This window comes from Eumetopias jubatus, unplaced genomic scaffold, assembly GCF_037043125.1.
Source record: "Eumetopias jubatus isolate StellerSeaLion01/CBP00866 unplaced genomic scaffold, mEumJub1_p1.0 scaffold_3, whole genome shotgun sequence".
Taxonomy (NCBI): Eukaryota; Metazoa; Chordata; class Mammalia; order Carnivora; family Otariidae; genus Eumetopias; species Eumetopias jubatus.
The window spans coordinates 21,770,275-21,790,304 of record NW_028274809.1 but is presented as its reverse complement, the minus strand read 5'-3'; the positions used below and the strand labels follow the sequence as shown (position 1 = coordinate 21,790,304).

The 20,030-nt window shown below is 42.9% G+C and overlaps 1 protein-coding gene across 2 annotated transcripts in view; it reads left to right on the top strand.

Moving 5' to 3' along the window:
- Nucleotides 1-17,852, top strand: part of XRCC5 (X-ray repair cross complementing 5) — an 88,344-nt gene extending 70,492 nt beyond the window's left edge. For both annotated transcript variants that reach the window (XM_028112237.2, XM_088021568.1), the window contains exons 17-21: nt 3,921-4,030; nt 5,681-5,777; nt 7,639-7,706; nt 16,783-16,857; nt 17,625-17,852. In XM_028112237.2, coding sequence (XP_027968038.1) covers nt 3,921-4,030; nt 5,681-5,777; nt 7,639-7,706; nt 16,783-16,857; nt 17,625-17,639 — 365 coding nt within the window. In that variant the 3' untranslated portion in view covers nt 17,640-17,852. The remainder of the gene's footprint in view (nt 1-3,920; nt 4,031-5,680; nt 5,778-7,638; nt 7,707-16,782; nt 16,858-17,624) is intronic.
- Nucleotides 17,853-20,030: the final 2,178 nt, after the last annotated feature.

The following is a 20,030-nucleotide window of genomic DNA, read 5'->3' as shown; positions in this document are numbered from 1 at the left end:
ATGATGCCTGGGTTGAGCAAAATCGTTTGAGATGGTTTTACAGCCCTTTATATATAATGTGTGACGGGTGAGCGAACCCACTGCTGTTTGGGCTCTGTCCGATGAAGGGGAAAAAACCCACAATAAATGACTTCCTTTCATTCTGTTGGAAACATCTTTGCAGAGAACAGAGGTAGTAAACAAATGTCAAGTTAGAAGCTGACAAGCACATGGCCCCGGGTGTTTTGGCCCCTGTGAAGAAGAGAGGTGATTCATTTTCTGGGATTTCGGGCGGTGGTGAATATTTTCTCTAGAGAGGGAGAACATACATTTCAGATTAAACAAAAAAACTCTGCCATTTTCCCCATACATAAAACTTTTGTATCTGTGTTGCATTTTTAGTGTTAACACTAAAATATTATTGAGACTGATTTTGTGTATCAACAATCTTTACATATGTAAGATGCTGGGCTAATATATAATGCCCATATTTAAAACCTCAAAATTTAGACCATTTTGATTTTGAAGACTCCTTGAAATAAATGACGGCCCTTGCCTAAGATGGATGGCTCTTTCAATGGCCATCTTTTATATTAGCTACTAATGAGTATTACTGAGCCTCTGACTAATTCTGAAAAGCATTTTGGTGAATTATAATTGGCACTGTGATTTACTGAGTATGAAGACTGACAGGCCATTCCATACCCTGTAATTGATGTGGAAGCGGAGACAAGCACCCTGATGATCAGCATTTCCTTTATGTGGGGTGGGGAGGATGGGGGCTTCAAAAGCGTCATCAAGCCAAAGTAGAATATTATTTTTGTCTGCCATTTCTGCATTTTACTTTTATTAAAAATGGCAGGAAAACATGAAATGCCACCAGACTTTGGAAGGGAAGTCTTGTCCACATCCCATTGTGATATTCAGTATATTAAAGCATCATCCATCACAGCTATTTGCTGGTGTTAAATGGTTCATGATAGTCAGTGAACTGCAAAATAGTCTGGATAGACTGACAGAATTCAGAATCATGGGCCAGATGCACAGGCCATGTAACCGATGATTCCTGGAAGGGCAGAATCTGGTTCTTCGTATTCATTGGATTTATTGCAGGTGTGGATATATTTATCTCCCTGTGTTCCTGAACTTCCTGGAGGGAAAGACAGTCTAACATGTAAGAAAACTCAATCCATATAGGACCACAAATACGTAAGAACTTCACTCTCCAGTAGAAAGTAGATGTTGAGACTCCTGCTTCCTTTTCTTTTATCCCTTCTTTCCTGTATCATTATTGCAAATGGATTATTGACTTCTGCTTTTGCCTGTAAGATGGCAAGTGTGTGTGTGTGTGTGTGTGTGTGTGTGTGTGTGTGTGTGTGTGCGCGCGCCATCATATATCAAGATAAAATGGGTCAGGGAACTGTTTTTTGCAAAGCAGTTCAGTCCCTATTTAGTTGATATATGGGCTCCTGGGTTTAAGGACTCCCTAAGCTTCAGTACGTAATCCCTTGTGCTTTTTATACTCTTTTTTTTTTTTTTTTTTTGCAGTCTTTATGTCATAGTTTGGACACAGCAGACAGCTCTCCTCTTTAATCTCTTAGCATCTTTGGCACCATACCCTCATGGTTTTCGTGTGTCTCCCTCAACACTCCTTAGCCCCTTTGTCAACTCTGTTTTCTCTCCATGAGCTCTAAATGTTGCAGTTCCTTAAAGGCTTGGTCTTCAACCCTTCTCCCCTGCAGTTGCTCTGGAGCCAAGCTCCATCCTGCCTCAGCGCCCTCACACAGACTGCTGTCTTCTTAGACCACCCACCTCTCCCCTAGCTGATTCTTCCTCCTTCCCCTCCTCCTGTCTGGACTCCATTTGCTTCTCTTCAGACATACCCTGTCCTTTCCCACCTCTCTTCTTCATACTTTTGCTCATTCTGTTTTCTGCTCTATGATGGCCAAATTCTATTTTTCATTGCCCAGCAAAAAAGCCATGTTAATTCATGAAAATGTCTTATAATCAGTCACCAGGGATTTTTAAAAATTCACATCAGCTCACTAAGGTCCCTGGCTCTCATTTCAAAAGAAAGGAGGAATGCTGAATCTCTGGGATTACTACCCATGGCCTGTGAAGGCTCTTGTGGCTAGATATGTAATTCTGAGTGATTTTCCGTGGGTCTCTTCAGAGCAAGCAGGCTGCAGTAAGTGCTGGAGGAGCACTGTCAAACCCTTCTGTCACTTGACCGCTCCAAGCTGATAGATCGCTTCTGTTGCTTTGAGCTGCTTGTTGGTTTTCCGCTCTGCCTACTAATCAGGGCTGTGTTATTTACCTTGTTTAAAAAGACCCATCCAAACATCCTTTCTCTCCTTTGTATTGTTGGGTATTAATTCACCACTGCAGGATACATTGGTAAAGATTTCAGAAATTGCAAGGAACTGTTTCTTTAATCCCTCAAGTTTGCTAAGTACTTTATTATAATGGAGATCATAATCTCCTAGTTGGTGGAAGAGACGAAATAGTTACTGGGGATATTTTTCTCTTGCTGCAAAATTATTGTATTAGGAAACACTTTGTCCAGTTTTTTTTTTTTTTAAGGTTTTATTTATTTAGAGCATGAGAGTGGGGGGAGGGGCAGAGGGAGAGAGAGAGAATCCCAAGCAGACTCCCTGCTGAGCGCAGAGCCCAACATAGGGCTGATTTCACAACCCTGAGACCATGGCCTGAGCTGAAATCAAGAGTGAGGTGCTCAGCTGACTGAGCCACCCAGGCGCCCTGCTTTGTCCAGTGTTTTAATCCTTTCCATATGCTATAGGATTCTTAGGATGTAAGTTGATGGCACTGAATTTGATGTCTTTCATAAGGCATTGAGCAGTGCTCAGGTCACTGTGATTAAGTTAGTGGCCTCGAGCCTTTATAGGCAAGCCTTGAAAGTAGTTTCATTAGTACTGTGCACGTACCCATTCATAACTATTACGATGCTCAGACGAGGCCATGATTGTGGCCGCACCTTGACCGTTCAGCATAAATTGCCCTCCCAGCCAGCGAGTGAGTGGTTTCAGGGCACAAGTAAGACTGAGCCTTTATGCCATGAATGTGTACATCTCCTTGGTTTGTTCTATACCAGTTGTAAGGGTCAGTTGCAATCTGCTCAGTGACTTATATTCCCTGATGACTTTATGTTTCTCTTTTCCTTACTGAAAACTCTTTGTTAGGCAGCCTCAAGTTGCAACCTGTCTTAGAAACAATAACATTAATAATGTATTTCCTCTTTCTGTAGAATTTATGACATTGCTGACAGTTATTGTTTATTAAGTGTTCATGGCTTGTAGAATACTGAGCAACAGAGAGAATATTCAGGTTCAAGGGCAGAAGATATGTAGCAATGATTCTTCATTCTAAAGGGATATTATTAAATTAAGACAAAGGCTGATCTTTTCTAATTTGACCTGTGACTGATAGAAGATGGGGTGTCCCTGGCTCATTACTCTTCTCTGTCTGGCACTGTTTAACGTTTATCATGAGTAGGATTAGGGGAGGGACTAGAGGATCTATTTTCTGTGACTGTATCAGGAAAGACAGTTTGGAATTACCCAAATGGCCCCTAAATTCTGGGGGGAAAACAAAAAGGAACCACAACTTTTTAAAAAACCGTTTAGTGTTAGTCCCCTAAGGAACACTTAGGCATAATTCTAAGCATTGTAGAAATTAAACTTTATTTCTTGACAGATATCAGTAAGTATTCTCAAACTTTTCGAATGCAGACTTTCAGAATCAGCATTTTGCATCTCACCTGCCCTTCCCATCCGCCCCCGCTCAAAGAAGAATAGCTTTTGTGCATACTGACCATGAGGCTCTTGAACCATAATATATACTTACAGGCACACAAAGCATGTACTCTCTCTAACCAACGTCACTCAAAACAAGGAAAATAAATTTGTTGTCTTATGTTCTAGCAAGTTGCCAGCTAATAAATCACATTGAACAGTTTCTGGATACTAATGAAACGCCGTATTTTATGAAGAGCATGGACTGCATCACAGTCTTCCGGGAAGAAGCCATTCAGGTAATGCTATCCCAGCCTGTCTTCCTCTTCCTGGATGCTTAGCCACCATCACAGGGGAGACATACAGCACCCCACAAGTAAGCGTAGGCTTCGGAAATCGTTGTTCTCACCCTGAATAGCTGTGTTTGCCAAGAGATGCCAAAATGACTAAGTCTTTTTACTGTCACTGTCGTTTCTGAGGGGGCATAAAGGTGGGTGGGATGAACGGGGTGCTTCGTCCCTGGGAGTCAGTTCTTTATTACATCATAGCCCTGGCTGCATGGTTCCTGGCCAGCAAACCAGGGAAATTTCCATTGTAACCTCTGGTGACCCACCCGTTAAAGGACCAGCTAAGTTATTTTAAAGAAATTGGTGGAAAATATGTGTTGGTGTAATTATTGAGAAGGATTTTATGAAGACGGGAGTAGGGATCTGAAATGCCAGGAAAAATTAACGCTGAAAATTAATTAATCAGCACCACACCCCACTTTTTATGTAGGTTTTTTTGTTTGTTTTATTAGGAATTTTGAGAAAACACTGTGAAAATCTTCCAAATTATTTCTAGGCTTTTATACATAAACTCTAGGCAAGAGTGAGCAAGTTTAAATTAGAAAGTATATTTTTAAAGTAGGCACAGTTGTAGTATATGTTCTCATGTGGGTGCTTATTAAATATTGGCTGAGTGAACAAACTAATTCTTGAATTGTTTAGGTTCTTACAAAGAATGATAAGAAAATGGGAAAATTGTTAAAATTAGGGTAGAAGTAGATGATCCAAATGCCCTATAGGTAAAAGACAAAATATGGACAGTCAGTATAGGACTAAGGATGCCCCAGGTGAAGAAGGATCTGGTAAGGTGGGAAAAGGTAGTGAAAGTGTATTGCTTTTTTAGCATTGCCCTCAGCTAGATGGAGTGCCCAGTAACACTTCAGTGCCCTGTTGTCATCAACTGTCCTTTAAAGTACCAGGTCACTTGATTTCTTAAAATAAAAATTTTTAAAAAGCAAGGGAGAGATGGAAGAGCATCAAAAGAGACTCTAGAGACATATCAGCCACTCTTAATATAGAGACCTTTTCTAACTGCAAAACTATACAACACACACACACACGAAAAAGAAAAAGGGTTTGTAATTGGGAAAATGTGAATACTGACTGGCCATTTACTCCTATTAAGGAATTACTACTAATTTTTTCGTATTTTTTAAAAAGTCCCTCTCTTTTTAGATTTTAGATACTGCATACCGGAATATTTATAGATAACATAACATGGTTGATGTTTGCTTCCGAACAAACCCAGGGTTGTGGGAGAAGATTGGGGTATATGCGGAGCAAGACTGGCTGAGTTGACAGTTGTTGAAGCTGGGTGATGGGCATATTGAGCATTCATGAAACTCTTCTATTTTTGTTTGACTTTGTCTGTATTGAAGGTTAAAAAGCACAGCACCGAAAAACTGGTGTGGTTCTGAGCAGGTGTGTACCTTCCACAGATGGAAGGATTTCTGGTTCCCAGCAAACCAAGCTGAAATTTGGAATGACAGACCAGACCTCCCATTTACCAAAGGGAGGGCATTATATATTTTTCTTATTAATAACGGTGGGTTTGTATATATAGCCCTTTGTCCTGGGAGTGACTTGTTTCTGTATCTGCTCTGCCCCCACATGCCGCCCCAGTTTTCAGAAGAGCAGCGCTTTAACAATTTCCTGAAAACCCTTCGAGAGAAAGTGGAAATGAAACAGTTAAATCATTTCTGGGAAATTGTCGTTCAGGGTAAGGTGTCTTCTGTCATTTTCTCCAAATATTTATGCTCTTTTTTTCTAAACCTAAATGTAAAATATGGCAACCTGGTGACTTTCCGTGTGGATTTGGGAAAATGCTCAGGATTCAGTGAACGAAAAATCTTGCTTAATGAGCATAAATAAAAAGTGATAAATAATAAGTAAACATGTAAGTCCTGTCTTGAACTCTGTGCAGCAAGACCCATTTCCAAGATGGAAACTTTTTTTTTTTTTAAGATTTTGTTTATTTGACAGAGAGAGAGAGACAGCGAGAGAGAGGGAACACAAGCAAGGGGAGTGTGAGAGGGAGAAGCAGGCTTCCTGCTGAGCTGGGAGCCTGATGTGGGGCTCGATCCCAGGACCCTGAGATCATGACCTGAGCCGAAGGCAGACACTTAACAACTGAGCCACCCAGGCGCCCTGAAGATGTTACCTTTCTGTTTGTTGGAAGGACCTGTGTGGGCAAACACTGCCCCCTTAGATTCTTAGACCCTCTGTCCTGCCTGACCCACAGCACTGTCACTGACCTCACCCACATTTTGCCCTCCTGCTACCTTTCATGAGTATGTTCTTGGGCTTTCCGTATCAGCAGACCAGCGTCTTCATGCACCAAAGCCACTCCCTCACTTATTCACAGTGACCAATGCAAACTTAACCTAGAAAGAAGGCAGCACACACTCTTTCAGTGTTAGGCTTGATGTTGGATTTCCTTCATGCCCTTTGCCTGTTTTTTTCTCACCTGACTTGATTTTCTTTCAGAACCAAGTATAAGCTACTACCTATTAAAAATACCTCTTATGAAAACAATGATGTTGTAAATTATGAAACTTTTCACTTGAAGTAGGGCCCTCAGATTAGTTTCAACCTGTCTTTCTGTGCATACTCTGTAAAAAGGAGTTGCATATCTATCTATCCAGCTTCTAAGGGGCAGCTTTTCATCACTCAGGCAAGTATTTCCCTGACAGTTAATTTTTCAGCCCTTTAACTTCTACACTGGGGAGCAAAAGCAATTAGAATAGGTGGTGAATGGGGCTTACTCAAATCACTCTGGTGTCTCTGCTGCCAAGGAGATTGGTTTTGGTGTTTATTGATTGCCTGTGGCATATTGTTTGCTGAAAGGAAACTTACAGGACATACACAAGGTACGTATTTTCTGAGAACTTATATCCTAATACACATGACCTGTGCCATTTCTAGGTACAAATGGATGTTAAATGTATGTGCTTTTCTGAAAGTTTATCATGCCTCAGCCATTTGAGGCAGAAGAAAATCTTAGGAAGAAGAGAAAACTAAAGGGTAGATTTTCTATCCTTGATTTGCTCTCACTGAGCTAAAAATGTCTGCAGCTTCCTATATTGGGTATCTAATGGGTTTGGGCCAAAGTATATAGTCATTCAGTTATTTATTTACTGAGCTTGTGCCATGCCTACATTGAAGGGAATAGAAAGATGAATAAAACACATTCCCTGCCCTTGAGAAAAGTATGATCCATCAGGAGAGAAAAAATATGTACACATAGTTACACAAGGTAAGATACGATGACAGCAACTTCAAAGGCATAAACAGAGTGATCTGAAAACTCTGAAGGAGAGGTTTAATCAGGGAAGACTTCATGCAGCAGATAGCATTTGAGATGTGGCCTTTATTTTACACAGGCTAAGTAGGAAACAGGATAATATAAGATGGAAGGAACAGTGTGAGTTAAGTGCCTTCACAGTCTTCCATTTCTTTTAGAGAAGAGCACCTGTGGAGTTTTAAAAATCTCTGATGCAGATATGGGAGGAGGTGTGGTGGAGAGGAAGGTGTGATTGGGATTGCTTTGCCCTGGGGTTTCACTCTGAATTACTTTTTAGATGGAATTACTCTGATCACCAAAGATGAAGCCCCTGGAAGTTCCATCACAGCGGAGGAAGCCAAAAAGGTATTGTGGAATAATAACCATCTTTAGATGAATTATTCTAATGGGTATTATTTTCTTGATGCCCATTCCTCCTTGAAAAATTTAAATTTTAAGGGTAACTTAGTGTACCTATTCTTTATTTGACCAATTGGCCAATTCCTTTTCCTTCAACTATAGCGTTTTTGTAGGAGAAATTGTAAACTCCCTCAGTCTTCCATAGACTATAGCCCTGTTTCTAGAACTCACCTGGAATCACATTGTCATTAGCTCTAGAGCTCCTGAAGTCCATAGCACATACCAAGCGTAGCCGAGACATTGGTAAAGGCTATGAAATCCAGGTAGCCCAGCGATTCCCACTGTGGCCACACTTCAGTCACCTGGGGAGCTATTATTTAAGAAGTATTGATGACAAGGCCCCTCCCCCAAAGATTCTGGTAATCCAAAATGGGGTCGTGGGCAGGGTTTGAGTTCTTAAAGCCCCTCAGGTGGTTATAATGTGTAGCAAAGTAGAGAAACCTTAGTATTCCAGAGTAAGGCACATTCAGAGGTGTTTTTAGTGAAAGACTCATGTATTGACACAAGCAGACCAATGTCTCCCTGTTTGAGCTGATTCAGCTATGAATCAAGTATATGTGGCTATTGAGTTTAGTGATCTTTCATTATATCTCACGTTTGTGATGAGAGTTAAAATTAAATAGAGTACCTCAGAGTATATGGTTGGTAACACTGAGCTTCATTTACAGCCCCTGACTGATCCAGGCTTGCTGGCACAGCGCCCAGCGCCTGTCGGTCACATGCTAAAGCCTCAGCTGTCTGCTAGGCACTGTGCTGGGTAATAAGACGGCATTCCTGCCCTCCAGAAACTTAGCTACAGACTTGCAGAGGAAAATATTGGAGATTTAAAAACATAACTACACACGCTCACAGAGAGCTTGATATGGGCTGGTGGACAGGAATCTGTTAAAGGAGTGGCAGGAACAAGGCTGGAAGTATTCATCTTATGGCTAAATTCAGGCCAAATTTAAAAATGCCTTACAATTTCAACTCAAAAAGGCATTTGGCAGAAACAGTAGTATTTTTTGGCAAAGAAATTAGGATATACGAGAATGTATTAAGGATACTTTGCCTGGCAAAAGCATTTTGTTAAAGAACATATATGGTCCCTGCTTTCAGGAAGTGAGATCCTGGAATTTTAGAAGCACACGCTAACATGCTGAGGATTGCCTCAGAAGGGGCTCCACTGTGTCTGTACCTCTTCCACTACAGTTAATACGTGAATATGTCATTACTCTAGAGGATGTCATTTAACTGCTTGATTTTATTTCTGTTTGTTACTTTATACAATGGCATGATAATATTTCCCCTTGGAACTAGTGTATCACTCAGTGCTCTCCAGAGAGACAGAACCAGTAGACTATATATATATGGATGTTTGTGTGTGTGTGTGTGTGTGTGTGTGTGTGTGTGTGTGTGTGTGTGTGTGGGTTGGTTGGGGAGAGATTTATTTATTTTAAAGAATTGGCTCATGAAATTGTGGAGACTGGCACATCTGAAATTTGTAAGGCAGGCCAGCAGGCTGGAAATTCGGGCAAGATTTCTGTGTTACAGTCTGAGGCAGGATTCCTTCAGCTGATTGGATGAGGCCTACCAGTATGACCAAGGGTAATCTTTACTTCAGGTCAGCTGATTGTAAATGTTAATCACATCTACAGAATACCTTCACAGCAACATCCCGACTAGTGTTTAGCACCACAGCTGGGCACTGTGGCCTAAGCCAGGTGGACACATAAAATTGACCATCACTTAGCGTGAGGGCTTATCAGTCAGCTTTTGCTAAACAAGTAAAATAAGTCAAAGCAAATCATTTAATTTTAGTCATTATTGCATTTTATTTTTTATTTTTTATTTTTTATTTTTTTTTTTTTTAAAGATTTTATTTATTTATTTGAGAGAGAGAGAATGAGAGATAGAGAGCATGAGAGGGAAGAGGGTCAGAGGGAGAAGCAGACTCCCCGCCAAGCAGGGAGCCCGATGCGGGACTCGATCCCGGGACTCCAGGATCATGACCTGGGCCGAAGGCAGTCGCTTAACCAACTGAGCCACCCAGGCGCCCCGCATTTTATTTTTTACTTCTTTAAAAGTTTTTACATATTTATTTATTGGAGAGAGAGAGAGAGCTCGAGCAGGGGGAGGCACAGAGGGAGAAGCAGACTCCCCGATGAGCAGGGACCCTGATGCAGGGCTCAATCCCAGGACCCCGAGATCCTGACCTAAGCCGAAGGCAGGTGCTTAAACGACTGAGCCACTCAGGCGCCCCAGTCATTATTGCATTTTTAAAAATCTGTCATCCAGGTGAGAGTTGAGTACATATTACTGTTACTGAAGGAAGACGAGAGCACCAATCTAAAAAGGTAGTAGTTTCCCTCTCAGCAGTATAGTGCATCTTAACCAAAGGTGTCATACCTAAGTGAGTCCAGAATAGTAGAGAGGAAAGAAATCTAAGAAGGGATGACGTGCTTCTCGCAAATTGTCTGGGGCTTGTTCTGTGATGCAGAGGTGGTGTCTTCTTTGGAACTTAAGGGCACAGAGCCTAATCATGGGGAATCTTCGTGTCCGTTCATTCAGCTGCAGAGGACTTCGAGTTAATGACGAGGTTTGGGGCAGTGTCCTTGCGTGGTTCCAGTGTCAGCAGAACTGATTTCAGTTGGTTGTAATTGAAGATAACTCAGAACTTGCCATCTTTTTTCTTGTTTAATGTTCAAAAACATTAATTTTGTTTCCCGGGGGAAAATGAAATCCTTTGTATTAAAAATGTTTTTAAATAGCACCTGTAGGTTTTTGGAGAGAAGTGTGAAAGAGAGTGTGGGGGATGATGGGGAGAATCACTGGGGGTGAGTCTGGCTCAGAGAAGCTGGCTCCTTGTGGTTCCCAGGAGAGAGAAACGCCTCCGCCCGGTCAGGGAGGGTAGTCTCTTCTGACAACGGTGCACTGCAGTATGTATATCGCCTTCAAAGGAAGTGTTGAGTTTGGTCCCTCGCCATATAATCAGTTAAGGAAACCTGACTATAATCAGAGGTTGAAGAGCAGTACTTACAGCCCATTTCAAGTCTTCTAAGGCACTTACATAAGTTATTTAAAGTTAGAAAGCTGTCGAATTATTTTTATTAAATGTTGATTTGAAAGGAAATAATTATCCAGGGATGTCCATTTTAAATGAAAATTAAATCATAACTTTACACTTGCACCTCTTAAGGAGAGCCATTTCTCTCTGGTGTATTCTTGAAAAGTGTAGGTTTTATGACTGAGAAATCTAGGTAAGTGAGTCCTGCTACAGAAATAGAAAGTTCTTCCACGATGTGAGTTTAAATATTCTTTTAAATTCACTGACAGCTCCCCTTTCATTTTGAAGCCTAGACATAAACATGATCCCTCTTTCACATTTATTTTTATTGTCACTATAACCTGTCAGTTCTTTGACTTCACTTTTTCTGTTCCTGTTTGTTACTGTTAGACATACCATTAGCACTTGATGTTTGGTAGAGTCTCTCGAACTCTTCTCAGGACATGGCTCTGCAGTGGGCGGGTGGAGTGCTGCTAATCCTGGCATGTTCCAGGAGCATCTGGGAGGTTGTTTGCCTCAGGCCACCATCAGTAAAACACCTGGACTTGTGGAAGGTTAGGAGAGGCTGATTCTTCATTGGAAGTTTATCTTCTTTATCAAAGACTTTTTTCTTCTTTTTTAAATAAGTTTCTTCTTGCTAACCTGTGTTAGGGTTAGAACGGTGATTCTCAACCAGGAATGATTTTGCTCCCCAGGAGACATTTGGCCATGGTCTGGAGTCATTTGGGTGCTTGCCACGGGGGGAGGGGCTGCTAACTGACTCCTAGCAACCAGAGGCCAGAGATGCTGGGAAACAGGACAGCCCCCATGTCAAGAATTATCTGGCCCAAAATGTTGATAACGATGTTGGGAAGCCCTGGGTTAGAAGAATTAAAACAAGCCAGATCCTTAACTAAGGCAGAGGAAATTGGCTCAAGTTGTATATCATTTTATTCCCAGCTGGAAAGAATTCTAATGATCTTCTAATGGAGTTTTTATTTTTAAAACTAAAGCTTACAGGGAGGCCTGATCTATGAAACAGAGAAAGGTGGTGCTCCTCAGTCGGTAGGCAGTGGGTGCGGCAGGTCGGGATTGCCCGTGCACAGGGGACTCGGAAGAATCTTCAGGACCTTGAGGAACAGAACCTGAAAAACACTGATCTCGTCCAAGCTCCTTATTTTATAGATGAAGGATTCTAGGGTCCCGGGAAGTAAAATAACATGGCTGAGATCTCTTAGTAAGACCCTGGCCAGGAGTCCTGTTCTAGGACTGACCCCCAGTCCTCCATTCTTTTCACTCGGTAGTAAGAGCCCAGGGGGGAAAGAGGACTTATCCCCTTGGCTTTGCAGCACTGTACTTCACAGGATTCCAAGGGGCCAAGCTGTATCTAAGCATCTGATACAAACTCGGGGGGGTGGGGGTTGGTATCTTTTCAGCGCTAGTTTTTCTGGTAGCTGCCTAATCTGGCCTTTATTGTTGTTGACATTGATTTTCTACCTTAGCCACATAGGCGATAGGAGTTTAGCAGTCTGGTCATTTTACAGACTCGGTCTAGAGAGGTGACGTTGACTTACTGTCTCCTGGCAAATTCACGGCTAGCAGAATTGACTAGAATCAAGACCCCAGCAGACCTAGGACAGTCCCCCTCCTGCCACACCATGGCGCCACGCCTCCACCTTCGAATGCCACCAGCCACGTCTACATATGGGAAAGATGCTCAAGGTCCCTCTTGCAAAAGTGCACCCAGTTTTCTGTGTGTGAGTTTTAAAGAGATCTCCAAAGTCTTGTGAGGACTTACAAGATAAAGTTCAAGAATCATTTCTTGAGAATAGTTTTCTTTAACTACTGTCCCCCGTTGACCCCATGATATTTTCCTTTGCTCTTTTCCACTTTCCTTCTCCACCTTAAATCTCTGGTGGAGTTGTTCTGTGTGCTAATTCAAAGAAAAGCAATAAGGAAAGTACCACAATTTTACCTCACATTTGTTTAGAGCTTGATACTTTTAATATACAATTTTAAAATTTCTGTTGAGGTGAAACATACATACAATAAAGGCACAGATGTGAAATGTGCAACCTGATAAAGTCTTACATGTTCACACCTCTGGGCACCAGCACCCAGATCTAAAGAACATTTACATCAGTCCGGAAGCCTCCCTATGCCCTTCCCTGTCAGATACCCCTGACCCCTGAGGTTTCTGCTCTTCTGACTCCGGTCACTGGACAGTACTTTTGCCTGTCCTTAACCTTTTGATTCATCCATGATGTTAAGAGTTGTTCTTTCTTTAGTACAGCTATGTAGTGCTCCCTTTTATGGTTATATCACAGTGTATTTATCCATTCTCCTGACAATGGGCATTTGACTGTTTCCACACTTTAGCAATTACGAATAAAAATGCCGTGGATACTCTTTTTTTTTTTTTTAAGATTTATTTGTTTTAGAGGAAGAAAGAGAGCAGGAGGGAGGGGCAGAGGGAGAGAGAGAGAGAATCTCAAGCAGACTCCCTGCTAAGTGCAGAGCCTGACACAGGCCTCAGTCCCATGACCCTGAGATCATGACCTGAGCTGAAATCAAGAGTCAGATACCTAACCAACTTAGTCACCCAGGTGCCCCTAAAAATGCTGTGGATATTCTTGTACATATCACCTGGTGGACATGTATTGGGTATTTTCGTAGGAATTGGAACATACAACCTACAATATGACAAAGCAAGTTTGCATGCCCTATTTCATGTGAGACTCGCCACAACCCCATGAAATAGGGTGAGTAGTATTAGTAATCTCATTTTGTTAATTATAGAAAGGTCAAGCAGCTTGCCCAGGGTTACTGAGGAACTAACAGAGCTAAGGTTAGGGTTCTGTTCTCCCACATTAGGTTGTAGGATTTCTCTGCTGTGCGATACTGCCTTTATAGCATGAAATAAGATACAGGGGGCATTGAATTCAGATGTATGTCCTTTTAGACAAAATACATGCAAACAGACTTGTTCTTCCAGATGCTTTTATGCATCTGAATTGTGGGTGTGTCTTTGGAATCACCTGATGGTGTTGGAGTCAGCCCAGTGGAAGCCATGTGATTTTAATTTGAGGATTGGTAAGGGTCTGAGCACAAGCTGATTGTTAGTTTTTAGTCTTCTGGAGGGATTAGACTGGAAGTTTCTATACAGGCGTTATTGCCTCCATTTCTTTGCTTGTGGCCAGGATTGTATTTCAGTGTGCTTGCAAAGTAATAGTTTATTCATTTCGTAAAGCTCTCCAAGGAAGGACACTCTTTCTTGGTAACCCCAAGTAAATCCTGGTGGTTTGAGGAAGGAGTGTGTCACACGGTGTTCTTCCTGTTTGTTCTCGACTTCTGAGCATTGCAAAGGGGAAAGAACACAAGAAAAGATGAGAGTCGGCGCCTGCCCCTTCCTGTTGGGTTAAGAGAATCTGTTGCTTTCATTGAGAAAGAAGGCCAATCATTGAATTCTCTGCTCTATCTCTAGCTTCCTGTCACTCTGCACAGCCTGCAAATTACTTGCAGTTAAAAACTCTGATGAAGAGGAGTGATATGTGTAAGGGATCAGCCTTGCCTGGGGCTTTGGGGAGGTAATGGATGGCAGCCCAGCTCGTAGCCGTCACTGCTTACGCACAAGTATGCAGCAGATCTGTCAGGAAAATCACTTGCATGAGTTTAGCACTTGATGGAAGTGCAAGTTTGCTTGCTGCTGCTCCTGTCTTCCTAGCAACTCGGCCTGGTCGCCAGGGTGTGCCGTTTCTGCTTAATTGTATGTGGTTTGGCCACACTGTGCCTACAGCCCTGCCCTCATTGATCTGGTAATCATGCTGTGGAAGGGCTGTGCGGCTGAGAGGGGATGGAGTTGGGGGCTCATAAGAGGCTGGGTGCCAGGAAACGGTAGGGGTTTTCTAGATTCGGAAGCGCCTACCTCGAATCCTCTTACCAAGGGTGATAAAGGGTGTGGTGGCCGGCAGAACTGCTGAGCCCAGGGAGTCTGTCAGTCTTTGGAGGGTGCTCGTCATTTGTGGCCCACAGAGGCTTATGGCAAGACACAGCTCTACTTTTAATTCTCTTCACCCAAACTGGGTAAGTCTTATTTTTTAGCCAAGCGCATTTCTAGTATAGAGAAAATCATGCAGGTTCATGGAATGAGGAGAAGACCAAAGTAAAAACCACTTTTAGTAATAATTAGAATCATAATCTAGTGTATCCTAGATATCTTGGAGTCTAGGCTAGAGCAGAGTTTAATCTTTAGACATACACCACATGCAAATACATGTGTGAATAATTTATACTTGGCCCTCAGATATCTTTATTAATAATCAGCCAAAGTAAATAAATAGAATTAATGATACAGAAGCTCCATTACAGTTCTGTTGCAGACTATACCCGCCCCCCCCGCTAGCATTTCCTGTCTCTCATACCATTGATTCCCAGTGTTGGGCATGGTCCAGTTTAAGGTCAACAAGGGGCTATGGAGAGATCCATAAATGTCCATAGAAGAACATAAATTCCTTACTCTCTCAGTCAAAACTGAGGTTAATGAATGGTGAGGTGGTCTTGACTGAGGGAAAACAAAGTCCAGGAGAGAAGTTGAGTCAAAAGCAAACTGTCATGGCCACGTCCACTGTTCCAGTTCTGCAGATGCAGCCTCCACTGTCGCCTCTTGTTAACTTGTGTGCGTGAGTTTCTGGACATGAGGCATGGAAGGACCTGCAGCCCTGGCTTCCTGAGACTTGCTGCACACAGCCTGATGCTTTGAGAGTGAATTTAGTTCATGGTTTGTCAAAGAGATATATTTTAACCTATTTGTAAATCTGAGGTTTCAGAGGCCTCAATGGTTTCCATTGTACCATAATAGGAATGTATAGGGAAAGCAGTTCTTGTTTTCATGTTGAGATAGTGAGAAAAGTACACCTTTCCATCCTGGGTGGAGGCAGCCGTGGGAGAGCAGAAGGGGGCTGGAAGGCCCACTCAGCATGTGCGTGCTCTGCGCACACGGACCCTGAGGAATGCTGACGGAGAGAGGGATGCCCCACCTTCCAGCTTCCCCTTTAAAAACATTCCTCCAGGTTTGGCTCTGCTGCCATTTCAAGTAGTTATGATACCAGAAGATGGATCACCTTCACGTGTTAGATAAGTGGTGGACAAAACCTAACTCTTAGATGCAGTTACCGTGAGCCTTGAGGGAAGGAGTCCCCACTGCTATTTCACAGAGGGACAGGATGGAGAGCAGGAGTCTTCAGATGGTTTTCAAGGGCACCCAGTACCCTTTTAAAATCTGAATTTCATCCCTAGATCCTTGCAGACTTCACTTCAAGGCCCTTGCTTTTCTGCGCATCTGCCTTTTAGAAGCTCTAGGTCTAGAGTACTAATGCTGAGCAGAATCATGCACTAGAAGCTTTCTCATCCACCTTCCTTTTTCAGACATTTCCTAACACTGTTGAAGGATTTCCAGAAAAGGAATTGCCCAGCCTCCCAAGCTCACCCATTTTTGTGTTTCACATCATTTACAGGAAGTCTTCCTTTTGTCCTCTGCAGAGTTAAGGAATGAAATTTTAATTGTTGAGTTCAAATACTTGATTCTTATGTTCCTTTCAGGAGAGAAGACATATTGGTTTGGGGAGTCTGGTTCTTTTCTTAACCCTAATGAGCGCACATATCCCCTGTGGAAGCAGAAATGGGAATATCAGTTGACCTCTGCACCTGACATGGGCCCATCCATGGGGTCACTGCCTTGGCGAGCCATGTCGTTTCCTCCCTCTTTGTGAACTTTATCTCGGTGACTAGTGAATGTGGGCTCTTCAACTTCAAAATCAGTCCTCTCGCCTGGGGCCAGAGGAAGGAGTGTGCATCCAGATGATGTTTCTTTGAGGCCGTTGCAGTGAGACTTTGCGAAGCAAGCCTTCTTAGATCTGCCTGTGGCGCTGCTAGCAGACCGTGCCTTCCATCCAAAGAGGCAAAAATGTCATTGTGGTGTCCCTGACTTTCTGTTCACAGTTTCTGACCTCTAAAGAAAATCCAAATGAAGACGCAGCAGCCATATTTGCAGAAGGTGGTGACGTGGATGATTTAGTAAGTGCTTTTAATATATACCAGGTGTTCTCCAGATTGAAACCGCCGAGCTGTAAACACAGCCACAACGCTGCTGATCGTAGACTTGTTTCTTATTTGAGTTTTAATTGCTGATATGCCAGAAGCTCCCTCCACTATTATTTATTGCCATTATAAATTTAATCAGATACATTATTTCATAATGGAAATTCCTGTGCTCTCAGGTTTCAGTTATATTGTTCATTCAGTTTAATCGTCTCCTGTGAAGGACTGAAAAGAGCTGGCGAGGCCATTCCTTTAGTAGCAAAATGTCATAATTTACTGAAATTGCTCTCAACCCAAATAGGCAATACAACATGCAATTTGTGTGGGTTGACAAATAAAAACAGCCTTTCAGAAGCCTAATTCTTGAATGTTCTCGATTAACTTAATGTAAACAAAATCGGCTGATAGGCATTTGGGTGTTTTTGGACCTCCTCATACCACGTCTGGATGCTTGGGAGGCGTGGTGTAAGTTTGACTTTGTATTCCTCTTTCATGTGTGGAGACTTCCTGCCTAGAAGCCGCACGTGACAGCTGATTCCAGTAAACACTTTCAGTCTTTTTGTGGAGTTTTTAGTGATGTAATGAGACACTTGGTATTTAACACCTCCAATAGTTAGCAGTGAGTCGGTGCCCAAGTCCAGCTATACCAGAAGTGAAGAGAGCCATGTCGTTAAACTGGCTCCCACCACAGAAACAGTGGTCTGGAGTTGGTTCCTTTCTAAAAATGTCCTTCTTCTTCACAGCTGGATTTGATCTAGGTCGTGGCTGTGTGGGGAATCGAGAGTTGCCACCGCTGTCACGCTGAGACTTCTATCCAGAGGAAGCCATTCGAGGGGAACGGGAAGCTTTGGAGATGGTCCCCGTAGGTTATGTGGAAGTGAATCTCCTCATTTTCTGGAATGAGTATATACATGTGGAAGGGATAATTTCGATCCCATACATGTTTATAAAGAATCCCTGTTATTTTCTCATTGGTGTATATTTCTTTTGTGGTCTTTATTGATCTCAGTATATTATGCATGTGCTTTGAAGTTTCTGCAAAACGGATTTCCTCTTGCCCTGGTGTGTTGGTGAGGATTGTGGCCCTCATGAAGCTGTCTTGTGCAGAACTATGGCATGTCATTGGTGAGTTTTTCAGTCCTCCCCCAGAGGTGGAGTTCTCTGTCGGGCCCTCCAACCGCAAGCCCAACTATGCTGATCAAACGGTGGCATTAGTTTCTTACCAGCAGAAAGGTGGGTTTGGGAAATCATAGCTAAGGGCTGACTCTTTGTCTTTTTACTTAAGCCTTTTAGTCCCCACATTAGGTCAGCTGTGTGTATAGGTGGTTTTCCTTAAGCAGGGTGGGAGGGGAGCACCACTTCCCTGCGTACTGAGCAGTGCTGGTGCGCTCATGAAGACAGGATGCCCCTTTGGCCCAGCCTCTGACGTATCAGCGAACCCTAAACAAGAAAACAAAACAAAATGGAGAGATTCACCCCCAAGAGTTAGGATTTTATCATTTCATTACTGCCTACTTAGCAGTCTCACAGAGCGAAAGTGTGATTGTGTTCAAGCACTTCTTCCTTAATTTTCCATTCTTTTCCATTTCTAGCTTAGTCTCCTTTCCTCTCTGTCTGGGTGAGGTTTCCTTTCTTAAAATAAGAAAATAGCAAAACCCTTTTTTTTTCCCAGACCTCCTTCTTTCCCCGGGTTCTGACTCCTTCCTTGGTGTCCCCAGCTCTGCGGTGCCCAGTCTCCCATATCCTCCGCACCCCCGTAAACAGTCACTGCTTCCCTTCGTTTTGCAAAGGACTCTCTCTCACTGTGGATCGCCACTCATCAATTGTCTGCAAAAGAATTTTTCAGTGCTGTGCTGGGAATTAGAGACCCTCTATGCATTGCTTAAAAACGGCCCTCCACAACAGAGCATTGTTCAGTCAGCTGATTTGAGAGAAGAGTGGCTTACTATGGGCCTCTAGGACATCCCTCTCAATACTGTGCACACCTTAGTCACTTTTTTTTTTTTTAATATTTATTTGACAGCACAAGCAGAGGGGAGCGGCAAAGGGAGAGGGAGAAGCAGGCTCCCCGCTGAGCAAGGAGCCCGATGCGGGGCTCGATCCCAGGATCTTGGGATCATGACCTGAGCTGAAGGCAGCCTGACTGAGCCACCCAGGCGCCCCCACCTTAGTCAGTCTTGATATCCAGGTGCCCATTTGAAGCAACCCCCATGAAGGATGCCATCTGTATCTTACTGTCTAGTTGGATGGTTGGAGCCCAGGGGATGTTTGTGACTTGGACAGAATTGAACCATTTCATATCAAGAGGGAAAGCTTTGTACTTTAAATTCTACATTATGCTCATCAGATCATCCTGGCAGTATGAATGCATTCAGTGGGCATGGCCTGATAAGATCACATGCCTCGTCTTTGGCAGTTTGCAAAGTTCTCTCTCGGAGACAGTTCTTCTGTCAAACCAGGAAAAGTTTGAATCAAGTTAGTCCTTTAGATCTTATACTTTCTGATTTGTGTTGTGCATAGTGGGATTATTTGTGCTTCTCTAACCCCACTTTAACCTAAAGTGTCTGAATACTGAAGAAAGAAATGAGTTCAACACGCTAGGGAGAGAAAGGACTAAATAAGCCACGCAGTTTCTGAATCCATGTCCCGTAGGCACAGTATACAGGCTATGCGGACTCAGTCAGAGCATACTCTTGTGCGTAAGGCATGCATGATGTTTTTGATGAACACACCAAGGTCCCATTTCCCTGAAATGAGTTTTGCAGATCTGTAGAATTCCCAGGAGTTCTGCCAGCTGTGACCTGGGAGAGCAGTGAGCAGTAATACATGATCATCCGCCGGCCGTGGCTGGGCCTCGGAAGCCTGTTAGTCCCGCAGATGATAGGTTTGTATGGGAGTCGGAAGTCATGGACTAGCCTCCCTCTCACCTTTGGTCTTGTGTGCCGCTAACATGTATGACTTCTAGAGGAAGTGGAGATAAAGGAGGGGACTCCCCACTGCCCCTCAGTCACAACCCCAGTGCCCCCGCAAGTTTACGTGCTGCCCCCCTGTTGAGAACCACTTTTAAATGTTAGTGTTTGATTCTTTGCCAATTAATTTACATATAAAATTAGAGTCTTGGAAATTGTTTAGAAAACCACATTGAGAAT